The following is a 16,250-nucleotide window of genomic DNA, read 5'->3' as shown; positions in this document are numbered from 1 at the left end:
CCGGGAGTTCCCAGAGCCTTCATGATGCTCTGGGCAAGAGCATACTTGCAAACTTGGGCAAGATTAAGAAGCTACCCAGTGTATCCAAGTCCCCTCAGCTAACTTGAGCTTCATGAGCCTCCACGTGCTGCCTAGAAAATGGGAATACGGGCCCATAATTACTAGGTTGAGACAAATAACGTAATGAAAAGCTGTCTGGTGCAAACAAAACCTATCGGTGAAAGGTAAAACTTTTACTGTCAGAATTAACAACGAGAGTTACACATTGATTTTCAAAGGGTACTACCAGAAACCTGAGTTTAAGAAAAGTAATTCCAGATTTTCAGTTAAAGTTTACTGCTACAGTGTCATCTCCGCTCTGTTTGGCTTTCTTCCAGTCTCTTACACAGTTCCTGGGATGGTCTGTTTTAAACACTGACACTTATGACAAAATGAACAAGCTTGAAAACAGGAAAGACATTGCTCAGGAAATGCTTATGTACCAGACAAAGGCCACCCCTTCTGAAGTGGAATCTATACTGGTGAGTTTCTTTCCACAGTCACAAAACCAACGTAGGAAATCTGCTACACAAAAATTTAATTTCTTACTCATTTTGATTTTCAGAAATACAAGGAGAAATTAAATGTAAATAGTATAGAAGAATGTGATCAAAAGGATCTTATCAGGATTTTGGTAAGTTATTAAACCAAAAATTTTGGCAACATGTTTGTATCAGCCAGTCATGTGTCCTCATTATAGAAAAAGTAGCGTATATCAGATTGTGACTGATCCAATTGAGTTCCACAAACTAGATGGAGTTGATTTAATAATCCCCAGCCTCTCTGGTCCTTCTGTGTGCAGATCCCACTGTTATGTACAGGGAAACAGTCATTCCCAAACATACATCAACAGATTTGGATAGTCATAGTTATACAGAAAAAATTATGTGAATTAACATTTCAAGTGTTTAACTTCTTTATGCATGGGGACAGTGCTGTACCTTCCTATATTTGAAATGTAAGAAGAGATATCAATGCAAGGCCACTTTAATTCTGGGTAGGAGACCACATTTAGGAGTGTCCACTGTTACTAACTTACTTTCAAATTAATGTTCCTGCATTTCATCAGGCAGAAAAGTCCAAAGACAGTGATCAGTGGCTTCACAGTGATGAAATACATTTGACCTAATTGGTTAAAATTCTGCTACTACTAAACCAAAACCGAGTTACTCTCTTTTCCAGACTGTGCAGTCTTCTGGGATTGTATTTCAATCCAGAAAGCGAGTGCCTTTTTGGAGTAAAACTTTGTGCTCACTTAGTGCAGTTCATTTTTCTTGTGGAGCAGACCCGTAGCTCAGACCCGTAGCACAAGCACTACTTTATCTGAAACAAACCTCAAAGATGTGCTCCAGGAAAATATTGAATGAACTCCCACTGTTAATGAATCAAAACAGAATGAGGCTAAAGAAAAAGTGTTAAATACATACAAATCTGTTGACCTGCAGTACCAGACTTAAACTATTTATGGTGGCAATGGCTTTTAAATAGAAGAGAGGCGATTCAGGTTAGATATTAAGAAGAAATTCTTTATTGTGAGGGTGGTGAGACACTAGAACAGGTTGGCCTGGAAAGTTGTGGTTGCCTCATCCCTGGAAGTGTTCAAGGCCAGGTTGGATGGTGCTTTAAGCAACCTGATCTAGTGGGAAGTGTCCCTGCCCATGCAGGGGGATTTGGGACAAGATGATCTTTATGGTCCCTTCAAACCCAAACCATTCTCTGATTTGATGATTCTATTACATCACATCTACTAATGTTGACAGAGCCACAGGGAAAATACCTCAAAGTATTTTTAGTTATGCCCATGTACATGCTAGAATGCAATAGTGTTAAGGTTTTGCTGGCTTCCACAAAATAGATGCTGACACAGCTTATGAGAGATGAAACAAGAAACACCGACGGAGTACCTTAAATATGCATGCACCACTGACTTTTGTACCTTAACATACCTTATGAGGGAAATCTAACGCAGCTACATGAAAAATTGCATAATTAATAGATAAACATGATAAAATCTCACTTCTGGTAGAGCAACAAGTGATTACTATCATACATACTCTAAATGTAAAAACATAATACTGCTATGAATTTTCACAACTCCAAAAAACAATTAAACCAAGTTCTCTCAACACTGTGGAGTCACAAATTCAAAGGTCTAGCATCTTCTGCACTAAAAGGCTACATGCTTTTGCTTTATCCTATTATAAGACCTGGAATCCCAGATCGCTAATGGGATAAAGCAGGTGTTTCTACATCTGACGATTCACAGAGCAATGGGTCTTAAACCACCACTGCTCCATGTGGTTTCCTTGTCCTTGACCTGAGATCACAGCAGGTACACAGGAGGATCCCAGGGAGAAGGAAGGATCTTGACATCCATGTTCAGCTGTATTTGTTGAATTTTATGCATACATTCACTCATCTTTTTTTCCTTACCTGTAAAATGGAGATGATTTATAGACCACCATTCTGGAAGGGAGTCATTGTGATATATAGTCTATTTTATCAGACTTTCCTGAATTAATTCTTATTTGCATTTGGACACATACTTCAAAATATAATAGTGTTCTTCCTAGGCTTTGGGATATACATATTCAAAGTATTCTAGAACAGTTCACTAATATTGCTATTATCAGTTAGGCTATTCAATGTTAATTTATATAGTGTGTACAAAATGGGCAATTTAAATTTAATACAGGCTTCACTTTTATATCCTCTGCATTTTAGAATTTATTATAAATTTTATAGAGGTTCTTCAGTACAAGGAAGTGCTGCCCTAAGCACTATATCTGTACTTCAGAGACAGAAAAAATCCTGAATTGCATCCAGACAGCTTCTAATGAAATTTAGTATGTGGGGAAAAGATTATGCACTTACTTAGCCCACTACTTCTGCAATGGTCCTTCATTTTCATTAATGGTCAGAACTGTTCAGAACAGACTGTTGTGTAAATTTTTTTACTAGGACAATTACTCAGACAGAATCACCACCAACTGCAGGACTAGAAAGTCAATGTCTCTAAGGGATTTGAAGTAAGCCATAATAACCATGAATACTATATGCATCATACATTTAAGTACTGAAACACTTTTTACTTTATGAATATACTGAGATCATTCAAGAGCCAAGCAGTCAAGAACCTGCTGCAAACAGATGAGAAAGAACACAAATAAGATTTGTCAATTTTTACATTTGATCTTGTAGGATTTCCCAGTCCACTTTCCGTGTGCCAAGTCAACACTACAGGTTTGCCAGTTAAGTGTGTATAGACTGTCACAAAGCAGGAATGTCACAGGAGACAGGGTTAGACAGACAAATGTTGAGAGCTGGTTTTGGAGGAGAATAATCCATCAGCACTCCAGAGGTTAAAAAAGGTACACGAATCTTTGCTTGCCTACAGTCTCTACAAGAGAAGCCAAGGCTGTGAGTAGGTAGGCATGCAAACAAGCCTTCTGCTATTTAAAAAAAAAAGTTACTTTATTCTACTGTAAAATTAAAAAATACTTTGTTCTAAACAGGCTATTTTTAGTCACAATATTCATATGACTATTCCTAAGATCCAAAAGGGAAGAACAGCACGTGACCAGAACAATTTTAGTTGTGAAAAAGGTGAACTGCAGCACTGAGACCAGGATAGAAGTGGGAGAATCACAGGATTTTACACCAGGAAGGAGAAATTCAAAGGCCTACAATTTTTGAACTAAGGAAATTTTGAGATGGTCACAACAGGTTATGACAGAGTAGGAGAAAGACCAGATTCAGAGTAGGATAAACACTGTCTGGCCAAGACTTTTACCTGTCCTCTTTGAGCAGAAAGCCAGCAGTATCACCATTGTTTTTCAGAATTTAATACAAATTACTTTGTACTGAAACATGAGGTCTTTGAAGATAGAGCATGCACACTGTTCTCAGGTGACATTTCCAGTGAAGTCAGAAAACAAAAAAGCTTTTCCAACCTTGTTCTTGTGTATTTTATTTTTCTCATCAGAAAGAAGAATTACCTGATCCAAAAGATTTAGAACTGTATGAATTCCGCTTCAGTGACTTTCCTGTGACAGAGCATGGCCTGATAACTTGTGGAATACGACTGTTCTTTGAGATAAATGTTGTTGAAAAGTTCAAAGTCCCAGCAGAGGTCTGATTTGTTTTGTCTTGTTCATGTTATTTTAAAGTAGAAGAAAAACAGTTGACTGTAGGTACTGTAATGCAGGAGTAGTGGTATGGATAATAATCTTTCATGATTAATTAAGCATTTGCATATTTATCACAAAGACTTAAAAGTAATCTTGAAATTGTGTAAGCTCTGGAAAGAATTAAATCAGCATGCATTTACAGAAGAATAATTTGCTGTTTCCATGTTTAATTCAATGAAAAGCAATTATTACAATAATTGCCTAATATATTCCAGTTACTTTATAGGAATTCCATCATTTTGTTTCAATTAACAGCAGTCTTAATCATTTTTGTTCATTATAGGTCCTTACAAGATGGATGTACACAGTCAGGAAAGGTTATCGAGATATCACTTACCACAACTGGAGACATGGATTCAATGTGGGACAAACTATGTTTACCCTGCTGATGGTAATGTTGCTAACCTTACATGCATTATTGAGTTTACCTTTCAATTAATTCAATTTCAATTAATTCCAACTGGAAAATTCAGGAAGGTACACATTCAGAGTTGTCAATTTTCTTTTACAGACAGGCAAAATAAAGAAATACTACACTGATCTAGAAGCCTTTGCTATGGTTGCTGCTGCTTTCTGCCATGACATTGATCACAGAGGGACCAATAACTTGTATCAGATGAAGTAAGTATGGATATATATTATTTTTAGTGGCAAATGAAAAAGAAAAAACATGCCAAAACTTGCAAAAATAAGCTATATATTCCATTTTAATCTGGAATGAATGCTCATTTATGCTACCTAAGATTTCTGCCCCAGAGTATTTGTCATGACAACTAAAACACAAAATGCAAGATTGGAATCTTAGGAGGATATCCTGGAGCAGCAATTAATTTTTAAGAAAGACTAAGCTACTGCAGTGCTTGCATTGTAACACAGCTCATGCACATGAGGCCACAAATAAGTAAGAAACATAAATTAAAATACTTAAATGGATTTCTTTTTTCTCCAGTATGTGGCGTAGACAAGGGCCAGTTTAGAGAGAGACAAGATTTAAGATGCTTTCTTCTGCTTTCTGCTGTCCCATTTGACTAGCTCAGTTTCCACATGCACACAGCCTCTCCCCTCCTCACTTCCCCAGTTAACTGATTGATGTTGGTCCTTTTCTGATGCGTAATCTCCTTGTGTTACAGAGGATTCTGAGCTAAAGAGCTTGTGTTCTGCCACTGGGTCCACATGCCAGTAAATTACACATCACGAGGCTAAGCTTTGCCATTCATGCCCTTTTCCTTGTGAGAAAATATTCTGAAAGATTGCTATGTGATTTTTCCCTTCTTTGTTATGAAAAAATGTTAATCAGTAGATGCTTGTTATAAACCAATATTATTTAATTTTGTTTTAAACTGATCTTTTTACTACAACGTTACATATCATCGTGAGACCCACTATCCACACGGGTTTCTCAGACTGTCATGTGTACCTTAAGATTATAACCATAATTTTCTTAGTGTCCCAACTGAATCTCTAGAGTGATTCTTCCTCCTCCTCTGACCCTACACTCCTACCAGGAGGGCATTTCAGCTTGCACCCTGGAGAAGTGACGCGTGGGGATTTTCTGATTATTCTCAGGGATACTCCAGGTGACGTAGGAGAGAGAGAATGACAGATGCTGATACTTATTCAGTGGACTGCCTCTCATGTGAATAAGTTTAAGGGAGATTTTAAATCTTCCTGCCATGGTCTTCCCTAGCTGAAAGCCCTTGGTGTGAAAGCATACGCAGTAAAGCTATTTATAAGTTATGAGGCTTTGCCACAAGAGCTCCTGGAATAGAGTTATTAGCCAAGGGAAGAAAGAAGAAAAATAACACTTCCACGTGGAGCCTTTATAGATAGGACATTTCTACTTTCCTGCCCCTGCCAGTCTGAGGCAGAATTTCCTCTGCTTGAAGCTTAGCCCAACATCAGAGGAATGCTTTGAGCTCTGTAATAAAACCAAACACACCTGAGCTGTCAAGACTTGTGCAGTCAATAAAACATAGCTTTTGGGGAAGGGAAGGGAAGGGAATGGAAAGAGCCCAAGGGCATTAGAAGAAGTAAACTCCATTATACTGTTTAGTTTTAGCTTAGTGTTATACTGTTTAGTTTTAACTTAGTGTAAGTAAGAATCAAAGGGACATGGACCACAGTCATTTCAGACAGACAAGAGATCAAAAGCACTGACATATAATATAAAGGCTATTTTTAAAGTAAATAGAAGGTCCCTATAAACAAACAGTGTGCAAAACTGAACATGTAAGACAAAAAGAAGTATGTTTTAAAAACACATTTTTTGAATTTTGAGGCATCTCACCACAACTTTGACTTTAGTGGGCACTGAACATCCAGCATTCTCCAATTTCCATCACTAATCAGTCACAAGACTGAAGGCAATGAAGTATTTTTTTGCTCTGCCTCATAGCAATGGTAAAGATATATAAACTATTGAGTGTGCAGATCAGAAGCATTTTAGTTCTAAAAATTTGGATCCTTAATAAAAAATATTGCCTCCAAACTATTATAAAGAATTGGTTCTTTTTCAACAGGTCAGCTGCTCCACTAGCAAAACTTCACGGCTCTTCCATTTTAGAAAGGCATCACCTAGAGTACAGTAAAACCCTACTGCAAGATGAGGTATGTTGACATGAACCTTCTGCTCACGCTGATCAACACAGAATTAAGTGATGATGTTTCAAATTTCACCATGTCTCATTCATTCTCCAAATCCAAATTAAGAAAATTTGGAAGTTTAGGCCAAATTCCTTTCACTTTTAGAGAAACATCAGTAATTCCACCAGATATTAATAGACTGACTCAGGATAGAAAAACTTTTCCTCTGGGCCTCAATCACACACCTCAGGTTTTTTTTTCAGTGTTTCAAAACAGCTGATGTTGAAACCAAAGCAGGAAATACAACACATACATACAAAATGTTACACTTAGCTCTGGTTCAGGAGGTCTGAGTTCAGCTGCTGGCACTGGCACCTGAGAAACAAAGGGTTGAAGCTGTTTATGGAAGGCCTCCTCACCCCTAGGCCAAACTCCCACGCATACCTTACCTTACTAAAACAAAGGAGATAACATAAGGTAACTGCCATTACTGATCTACCTTGAATTAGGCAAATGCCTTCAGATGCTCTTCTCCAGGAGCCACAGAAGTGAGGCTCGCCAACAAGGTCTCCTCAGGTTGAACAAAATTATGGCACTGCAGCCTGCCAAGGCCCTGGAGAGCCCTGTGGGTTGGGTGTGGAGTTTGGGTTGGGTGTCCTTCCCTCAGTGGGTGCCTGGCTCTGTCCTGGCTACAAAAGCAACTCAGTAACTCAATTTCCACTTTCACCCTCATTTTTCATTTTCTAATCCCTGTGGTGGTGCTACACAGAATGAACTCTTACACTAACCAGTAGCATAATGAACATAAAACTCCAGAAGATTTATTAAAAAAAAAACAAAAAACCAAACAAAACAATCCCACCACAAACCACCCTTACCTTTCTTGATGGCAATGTACTTTTTCAAGTTAGAGATGCTGGGAGCTAACCACTGTGCTCTGTTGGAGCAGCTGTTAAAAACTCTGGAAGCTCTCAACAGCAGCACTGCTGCACCCTGTGCTATCACAGGTATTGTCACTGCAGTTAAAGAAGGAAGGAACAGCAGGACACTTAGAAAAATACCAATCCTGATGCTCTCTTCCCTTTGCCTGAGTAAGGACTCAGTTCTATGCAAGTTCTATGCAAGTTCATGCAAGATCTATACTAGCTCCCTAACAGTACTGCAGGCAATTGTGCTGACCTAGGTTAGCAAGAGGAAAAGGTCTCCGAATCTTTAAAATTTTAGGGAAATAAGGTTTGTGGAATAGTAACTGTAAAGAAATGATGTAGAACTGCCATTTCTTTACTAATTATGTGGAGTACGTGTGGTTTTCTTTGGTTTTAATTTATATACAGGAACAGTAGGAATTGCAGCTGAGTCACTGTGGATTCAGCTATTTGTGCAGCCCCTGGAGGCTGCATCTTAAATCCCACTACCTATTCACACAGCCACAGCCATTCATTAGCCATGAGTAGTGGTCATCTTTACCAACTGAGTAATTTTTTCATTTGCAGCATTATTTTAACTTAGGGACTGTAATTAGACAGTTTTGTTAAACTATTCTGTGAGACAACCTGTGTAGTACAAACCAAAGACGATGTTACAGTAAGAATTGAACTAATAAACTTTCCATCTTGCAGAGCTTAAACATCTTCCAGAACCTAAATAAGCGCCAGTTTGAAACTGTTCTACACTTATTTGAAGTTGCAATAATAGCCACTGACTTGGCTTTGTATTTTAAGTAAGTACCAAATTCTGTGTAACTTCTGACTGAATAAAATGTTTAACCCTAGACAGTTTATAAATGGAAGTTTTAGTTATTTATATGCAGACTACAGAGCTATGGTTAAAAATATGCCTAATTCTTGTAAAAAAACTGAGACATTCTTAGATTAATTATAAGATTTCATAGTCAAGAACAAATAAATGTACAGGCACTTTTACAGTGGGCATTTTCTTAAAGATACATGGAACATTCTGTTTTGGTCCAGAGATGTCTTATGACTGGAACAACTTACAACCAGGAGACAGGAAAAAAATCAAGCAAGTCAACAGCAGTTGCTAAACTTTAGTGAACAGTAATTCCATTGTTCCATTCATTCTAAATACAAAACCAAAAGAAAAATTAGTAAGCAATAGCAAGACATTTATGTTTTTGAAAGTTCTTCTCAGTCAGCTTTGGATGTTTGAGAGGAGGAACTGGAAGAACATTTTTCAGTATTTGCATCACTATTTCCAATTAATTATGTTACAAGAAGTATCAAACATAATACTAAAGAGTATCACTTCAGAGGCTGTAATATTAGGAGTTAGGAAATTGGTTATTTATTTCTTTTTCACTAATTCTGACATAATACATGTCAGTGGTATACAGCAAAATCTAAATGTGTTAGGTTACCAGAAAAGTTGGAGTTCAGTGGGAAAAAGGCAACTCTTTGATACCACTCTGACTAGGACTCTACTTTGAGGAAGCATAAACACCAGAAATAGGGTTTTGTGCTTAATTTTTAACGCAAGAACTTTTGTTCACTAATGTATGGTTTATTGGTATGTTTTAACAGGAAAAGAACTATGTTTCAAAAGATTGTGGATGCAATTGAAAAAATGGAAACGGAAGAGGAAGCAATTAAATATATATCTATTGATCCCACCAAAAAAGAAGTCATCATGTAAGTGGTTAATATTATACTCTTTGTTCAGTTATCTAGGACTATGATTTTAAAAGAATTTGGGCTCCTAAACATGTATATTAATACTTGGTGTTATTGCCCCATGATGAGCATAGCTATGATTTAAAATTAAAAATAGGTATTCACAATCTTGGCAAAATGTGTTTTTATCTGCATCTTAGATATCTAAATTCCTTAAAATCTAGCCTTTTTTTTTTTCCTTATTTTTCTCCCTATACTCCTGTTTTGTGTTTTCAAAGGGCTATGATGATGACTGGATGTGACCTGTCTGCTATAACCAAGCCTTGGGAAGTACAAAGTAAGGTAGGTATTTTTCAAATAGACAACACTGCTTTTGCCACCAGTTGTGCTGCCCATTTAGTGCATGATCATTTACAAGAAAACTAAATATAATTTGATATTTAAGTATCTGTATCCAACTATCTTTTGTCCAAACCACCTCTATTTTTCTGTCATGGAGTGTAAGTGTTTTATGATGCCTCTCTTCTGGTCCTTCAGCTGAAACTGGCCTCTGATTCTGTCAGCTATTCTAGCTACCCTTAAATTATGACTCAGTTATTGTTGCACTATCCAACTTTTGCTATTTTTTTAGGTAGAGATTTAACAGTATCCTGGAATTAATTGTGTCTATTTTGGAGCTTTTGGTGCCATACGAAATTATCTTAAACATACTAAAAACAAATCCTGTAACACTATCTGCTTTGTAGATAAGTGCTTCAAGTACTTCAGTAACTATAGACAACCATGCTGAAGTTCATTAGTTAAACTTACAAGAATAGTGCAATTCTACTGTGTTTCACCAAGACTCCTTATTTCTGCAGAACTTTTTAAGCTTCTAAGAGGTAATGCCAGCTAGCAAGAAAGAAGTCCTTTCTTTATGGAAGGGTAGTAATAACAGTTAAGCAGCAAATTCAGAATACCCCAATTTAAACAGTAATACGACAGTTCTTAGCTAATTAACATTTTCACATTTTTGAAAGCCTTTTTCTTTTATTTATAGAAGTTTATTACTTTCTGCTGACACTTCATTGTATTGCTGTTATTCAGGTTGCCCTCATGGTTGCAAATGAATTCTGGGAGCAAGGTGACCTGGAGCGAACTGTGCTACAGCAACAACCAATTGTAAGTACTAAATAATTTACTGTGTTACTACAACATTGATAAAGATCCATGATGCCTACTAGATCATTATAGCAAAATCATGTCTACATAATCTAAATTGCTGCTATTCTTTTCTAGCCTATGATGGACAGAAACAAAGGAGATGAGCTACCTAAGCTTCAAGTTGGTTTCATAGATTTTGTGTGTACGTTTGTGTACAAGGTAAGAATAATTTTGCTTTGTTTTGTTTTCCCCCTGCAGCAGTTCTGATAGCATAGTAAGTGACAAACTGTTGCAGTTAGAAAATTCTAGACAGCAGCAGGACTCATGGTAACAGGGTAAACAACTATCATAACTGCCAAATTTTTTCTGTTGTTACATAGAAAAATTGTTCCCACAAACCAAATTCAAGAGATGTGAAGCCAGTTCATAGGAAGTGAAGATCTTGGTGAAACTTGAAGGGTGCTGAGTTTTTGTTGGTACCTTGAAAGACTGAGTTAAAAAGCCCCATTTAACATAAGTATGCAACATGTGGGTCGTTGCAGAAAGCAGTTAATGACACAACAAAGAGAACAGAAAACTTGCAATATTCTGGAAATAGAGATGCTCAGTTTCTTCTGTAAGGCAATGAAATGCCAACATTATTAATCCCTGTCTAGCTTTTAATATTATCCCAAAATGTAATGCAGAAAACTGACTTTTTTAATATTTGCAGGTACAACCTCATCTGCTTGGAATACACAATAGCATACTAGACATTATATTCTAATACTAATAATCATATGATAAAATATCTTGTATCACACTTACAATTGCATTATATGAATCAGACTATCAAATGAAGGAAGAGCAGAGATATTAAAATGTGCAGAACATAACTCAGATCTTCTGTGACTGTGCACCATATTGCCCCAACACAGGATTTCCAATAATATGCCATCACTGCATGGACAAGAACATGCTTTCAAATGTGTACCAGGAGGTATTCAGAGTATTTCCTTCAATTTTTTTTCTCATCTACAGAAAACCCACTACCAGAGATGGAACAAGTGCTTGAAAAACTGTAAACACAAATAAAATTAATTAATATAGCATACTTACTAAATCAGATGTACAAATCAGTATTTACAAAATGTCTAATTTACTAATTTAAATTCTTTACGTAGGAATTCTCAAGGTTTCACAAGGAAATTACACCTATGTTTGATGGTCTTCAAAACAACAGGGTTGAATGGAAAACCCGAGCTGATGAATATGAAGAGAAGATGAAAGCTATTGAGGAACAAAAGAAAAAGGAAGAAGAAGAAGCTGCCAAAAAAGGTTAAGTATCTTCTAAGGTTTTCATTAACATATGCATTTGTAAGGTAGTCAACCTATTTTCTCTCTCTTAAATTCACACATGCAATGTATGTGTGAAATATGTTATTAAATTTTATACTAATGGCATGCGAGTTCTGAATTAGCCAAATTGGCTTTATCTCTAGTTGGAAGAGGAGTAGGCATTAAAGATTACACAAATCTGGTACACTGGATTAATTTTCTAAATTGCAGAACTATGGAGAATATGGTGATCACAAAACTGAAGGGAACAAAACATTTCTTTTGCCTTAAAACTTAATGTAATTAAACACTTCCTTAGCTTTGAATCCTACTATCACATTAACTACTAGAGATGTATTGAAACTCTGTGTGGCATTAGCCCCACATATATTCAGGTGCTTTCTTTAAACTGAAAAATGAAGAGATGAAAATGTATAGTGTGCATTTAAACAACAACAACAACAACAAAAGCAGAGCTAATCCCCACTTCTCTTCCAAGTTAAAGCTTTTTGGCTCTTGTTCCCTAACACTAGTTACTTGGCTGAAATATACTCACTCATATTACAAATTTAACGCTCTCATGGCACAACTTTAACGCAAATCTTCCTAAGACAGTCTAGGTCCTAAAATTGAAAGTATGGTTCTGCATATAATAACCTAGAAGAGAACCTGATTTTATAGGAACTGAGAACCTACCATACAAGTTTAAGAGTGAAATGAGTCAGCTATATTTACCCTGCATTGCATGTGAAACAGGCTGACGTCTCTGCCAACCAGCTGACTGAAAAGATTCATAGATTAAAACAAAACAATGCATGTGATTACTATAGAATGGTGAATTGTCAGCTACTTTGAAGAAAAGTTAGTTTACTCTGTATGTTTCACATATTTAAAACATAACCCAGTACTGAATAATTTATTTGTTAATCAGTGTTTGTGGGAAATAGGTGAGTATTTTTCACATTTCACACACAAGAGAGGTTACTTAAGGCCACCTACCAAGTTACTATCAGAGTAGAAAATGGAATTAGAAAGATATTAGCTCCTAAAATAAATGATGCTAGGCTAAAATGTAAAAAAGCATTGCTGCACAGTGGTTAAAAAAGTACTGTACGCTACAAGATTTAATCAAAACAGAATTTTAAAAAAGAATGCTAATAAAATGAGTCAAATATTATTGTAATAACATTAGAAGAAATATTTAGATCTGCTCACACTGTGTTATCCCTTGCACACACTTTCAAAGGAATTATGCCCAGCCCACCATCTCCCAAATATATTTTTTAAGACCTTTTTTGCACGTAATTATATAATGGTATTTATTTAAGATTAATTTATTGCTAAGAACTAGCTGGTTGTATGAACAAAGTACTTTTTCCTTACACTGGAATATAAGCATCTGAATTTCAGAAAAATACCAGCAAAACACAATGAAATGACCCACGGCACACAAACCTCTTTCCTTTTATATTTGTTTTTTTGAAAAGTCTAAAAAGTCTTACCCTTTGTCCGTAAGCATAATTAAAATAAAATTAAAATGAAAAAAATTAAAAAATTAAAACGAAATTAAAATGAAACTATACATTCACAAAGAGTCAGGTATTTCTCCTCCCACTTGAAGTCAGAACCATCTTATATGACTGGCATTTATAGAATCATAGAATTTTCAGGGTTGGAAGGGACCTTTAAGATCACCAAGTTCCTGCCATGGGCAGGGACACCTCCCACTAGGTCAGGTTGCTCAGAGCCCTGTCGAGCCTGGCCTTACAAACTTCCAGGGATATTTTTGAATCACTAAGTATTTTCCCCCCAAGAACATTACACAGGGAAGCACAGACAGACTGCTTTTCAGAAGACCTTTGCCTAATAAATTGGTATCACTAAATGTAAGTGAATTATTTTGCATCTTTTTAAACGTGCACTGGAATGAGGCCATGCACGTTTGTGAAAAAGAGATCTGACACTGTCAAATCAAGGCCATGTAAATATATGGGTTTGTTGAGTCAGTTCTTACAAATAATTTTATACATGCTGAACCACAATGGTTTCTCTAAATCACACTGATCTGACTATTCTTAGCCAGAAAACAAAATAAACATATTTGCTGAACCACTACAGTGGAAAGTTCAGAACAGAAACCGAAACAGAACAGAGTATTAAAATAAGAAAATAAAATACATAGTTAGTAACATAGCGTTGATTATATCCACAAATTACAGAGGGTAGGACACTGATTGTGTGACATGTTTCAATGCAGGTGGAAAGGGTCGAAAATGACCTAGTAACATGGTGAGCCACAGCTTTCAAATGTAAGTTTTAATTCTAATATTGGTATCTTACCTTAAATGAACCTGGAAACATAATTTATTCCTTGAAAGAATCTTAACTATGAGCAATGAGGATCTGTGGAATCATTTGAGAGAGAAAGTAACAGTATCAATATCTAAAGTTGTCTTAGTTGTCAAAGATAAAAAGTATCTCTCTCTTAGTAACTGCGAAGGGATTAATGCAGGGTTGGATAGTTTATACAACTAGGTCAAACTAAAGTTATTTTATCATCTGCTTCAAAAATAGATTCACATATATATTGATCCAAGAGTTTCTTTCTTTTTGCATGGCTTCCATACCTCAGTTTTGTGTGTGTGGGACAGAGTTAAATATATTTAAGTACTGAAACTTTCCAGTAAGAGTGGTTCAGTGTGTGTTTGGTCAACTGAGAAATGGTAGTACCAACTGCTACACTATATACACATATGTATATATAGCATGGGTTATTGTCTCATCTTCAATTTGTAATGAACGCACATTCAATTTTCAGAAGGTCGAACACACACATTATATGCATATTACAAAAGCAACACCTTTTTAACAAGGAATTAGAGCAGCTAAAATTAACAGGAAATACTCACTTGACTTTTCCTCTCTGTTCTTTTAGCTGAAAATGCAGCTGGAGGTGGAGGTGGTGGTGGTGGTGGTGGAAGTGGAGAGGACGGAAAATCCAAAACATGTCTAATTTTGTAATTCTTTCGGTCAGACATCATTTCTGCTACAGAAAAGACATCTAGAAAGAACCTCAATGAGACCTGGTGTATTTCTGCTTTGCATAGAATAGTATAGATTGATCTCTTTATCCTCATAAACACTTGCCATTTGTTCTAATAATTTTTAATGGAGTAAACAGTTACAATTAAAAACTGAAAAATTAAAAGAAAAAATAATGGTGCAAAATGAGTTAATTGTGCACTTCAGATATTTTTTCATGTTATTCAATTTATATGCAGGATTTTTTATTTAAAAATGTAACTTCTGCACACTGTCCAGAAAAAAAGATATGTAGTTTCGACAAATCTGATATGCAATTACTGAATGAAAGCTAACATGTACAATTTAAACAAAAAATTGTGATTTTCATAACTTGTATATTTAGATTTTTATATTAAGTGTATTTCCTTACTCTGAAATTGCCTCCTTTTCCTTCATTCTCAGTACTACATGAAGTTCTAGAGTAAATATCTTCAGTTTTAGGGATGCTTGACACAGTTCCCTTTCCAACTCTATTCAAAGCAGGTCCACAGTATCCAGTATTTTTTCAAAACTACCAAAGACAGAACTGTAAATTGTAGCTATAGCTCAGAGAAACCATTCTTTTGCCTGTATGCAAGTGGCTGTGCCCAGATTTCCTAAAATGCCCACCTTTTATTGTAATGATCTAAAAAGGTAGACTGTAAACATCATACTTTGCATACAAGTAAGAGCTAAATAAGATACCTATACTGCTATATCTAACAGCAGGATCTACATTCAAAGGCATTTTAAAAGGCTCAAGCACTCCAGATTGATCTTTTTTAAAATGCACTAAATGAAAGAATTTGAAACCAATTGAACTAGCCAATTTAACCTGGGGAGGGAGAACTTCTCAGAATTCACGTTCCCTCCCTTTCCACAGTCAAGAAGAGAGATTGCACATAAATTAACTCTTCATACACAACAATCTCCCTACCAAAACTCTGGTCTTCAAGAATCAGAAAGTCCACTCCAAACCTTCTTCTCAGGCCTCACAAAGCCAGCTCCTCCTGCAGATGAAGGAAAATGGCTAGGATATTATGCATATATCTGAGTATTCACTGGAACAGTTCAAACTCTAATAGGAGATGGATGTCAAATGCAACTCCTGTGACAGACAAATTTGACACACAGACTCAACCCTGCCACTATTCTTTAAATGAATAGCAAACACTTTTTTTAATCCAAAATTCAAGGAACCCACAAAATTTTCCCACATTACATTCTTATTTATAAATAGACAAGATATTTATGACATAAAACCAGGTATAATATATTGTTTTCT

At 36.0% G+C, this 16,250-nt stretch overlaps 1 protein-coding gene across 1 annotated transcript in view; it reads left to right on the top strand.

Moving 5' to 3' along the window:
- The window catches only part of PDE6C (phosphodiesterase 6C), a 28,911-nt gene extending 13,988 nt beyond the window's left edge, over positions 1-14,923 (top strand). Inside the window, exons 10-22 of the mRNA XM_008502008.2 lie at positions 378-521; positions 605-673; positions 4,025-4,171; positions 4,513-4,620; positions 4,741-4,850; positions 6,749-6,836; positions 8,432-8,532; positions 9,353-9,460; positions 9,721-9,784; positions 10,529-10,603; positions 10,721-10,804; positions 11,749-11,902; positions 14,838-14,923. Of these exons, the coding sequence (XP_008500230.1) occupies positions 378-521; positions 605-673; positions 4,025-4,171; positions 4,513-4,620; positions 4,741-4,850; positions 6,749-6,836; positions 8,432-8,532; positions 9,353-9,460; positions 9,721-9,784; positions 10,529-10,603; positions 10,721-10,804; positions 11,749-11,902; positions 14,838-14,923 (1,338 nt within the window). The remainder of the gene's footprint in view (positions 1-377; positions 522-604; positions 674-4,024; positions 4,172-4,512; positions 4,621-4,740; positions 4,851-6,748; positions 6,837-8,431; positions 8,533-9,352; positions 9,461-9,720; positions 9,785-10,528; positions 10,604-10,720; positions 10,805-11,748; positions 11,903-14,837) is intronic.
- Positions 14,924-16,250: the final 1,327 nt, after the last annotated feature.

The sequence above is a fragment of the Calypte anna genome, chromosome 6 (assembly GCF_003957555.1).
Source record: "Calypte anna isolate BGI_N300 chromosome 6, bCalAnn1_v1.p, whole genome shotgun sequence".
Lineage (NCBI taxonomy): Eukaryota > Metazoa > Chordata > Aves > Apodiformes > Trochilidae > Calypte > Calypte anna.
Note: the sequence above shows the minus strand (reverse complement) of the source record. Positions and strands in the feature narration are given on the sequence as shown.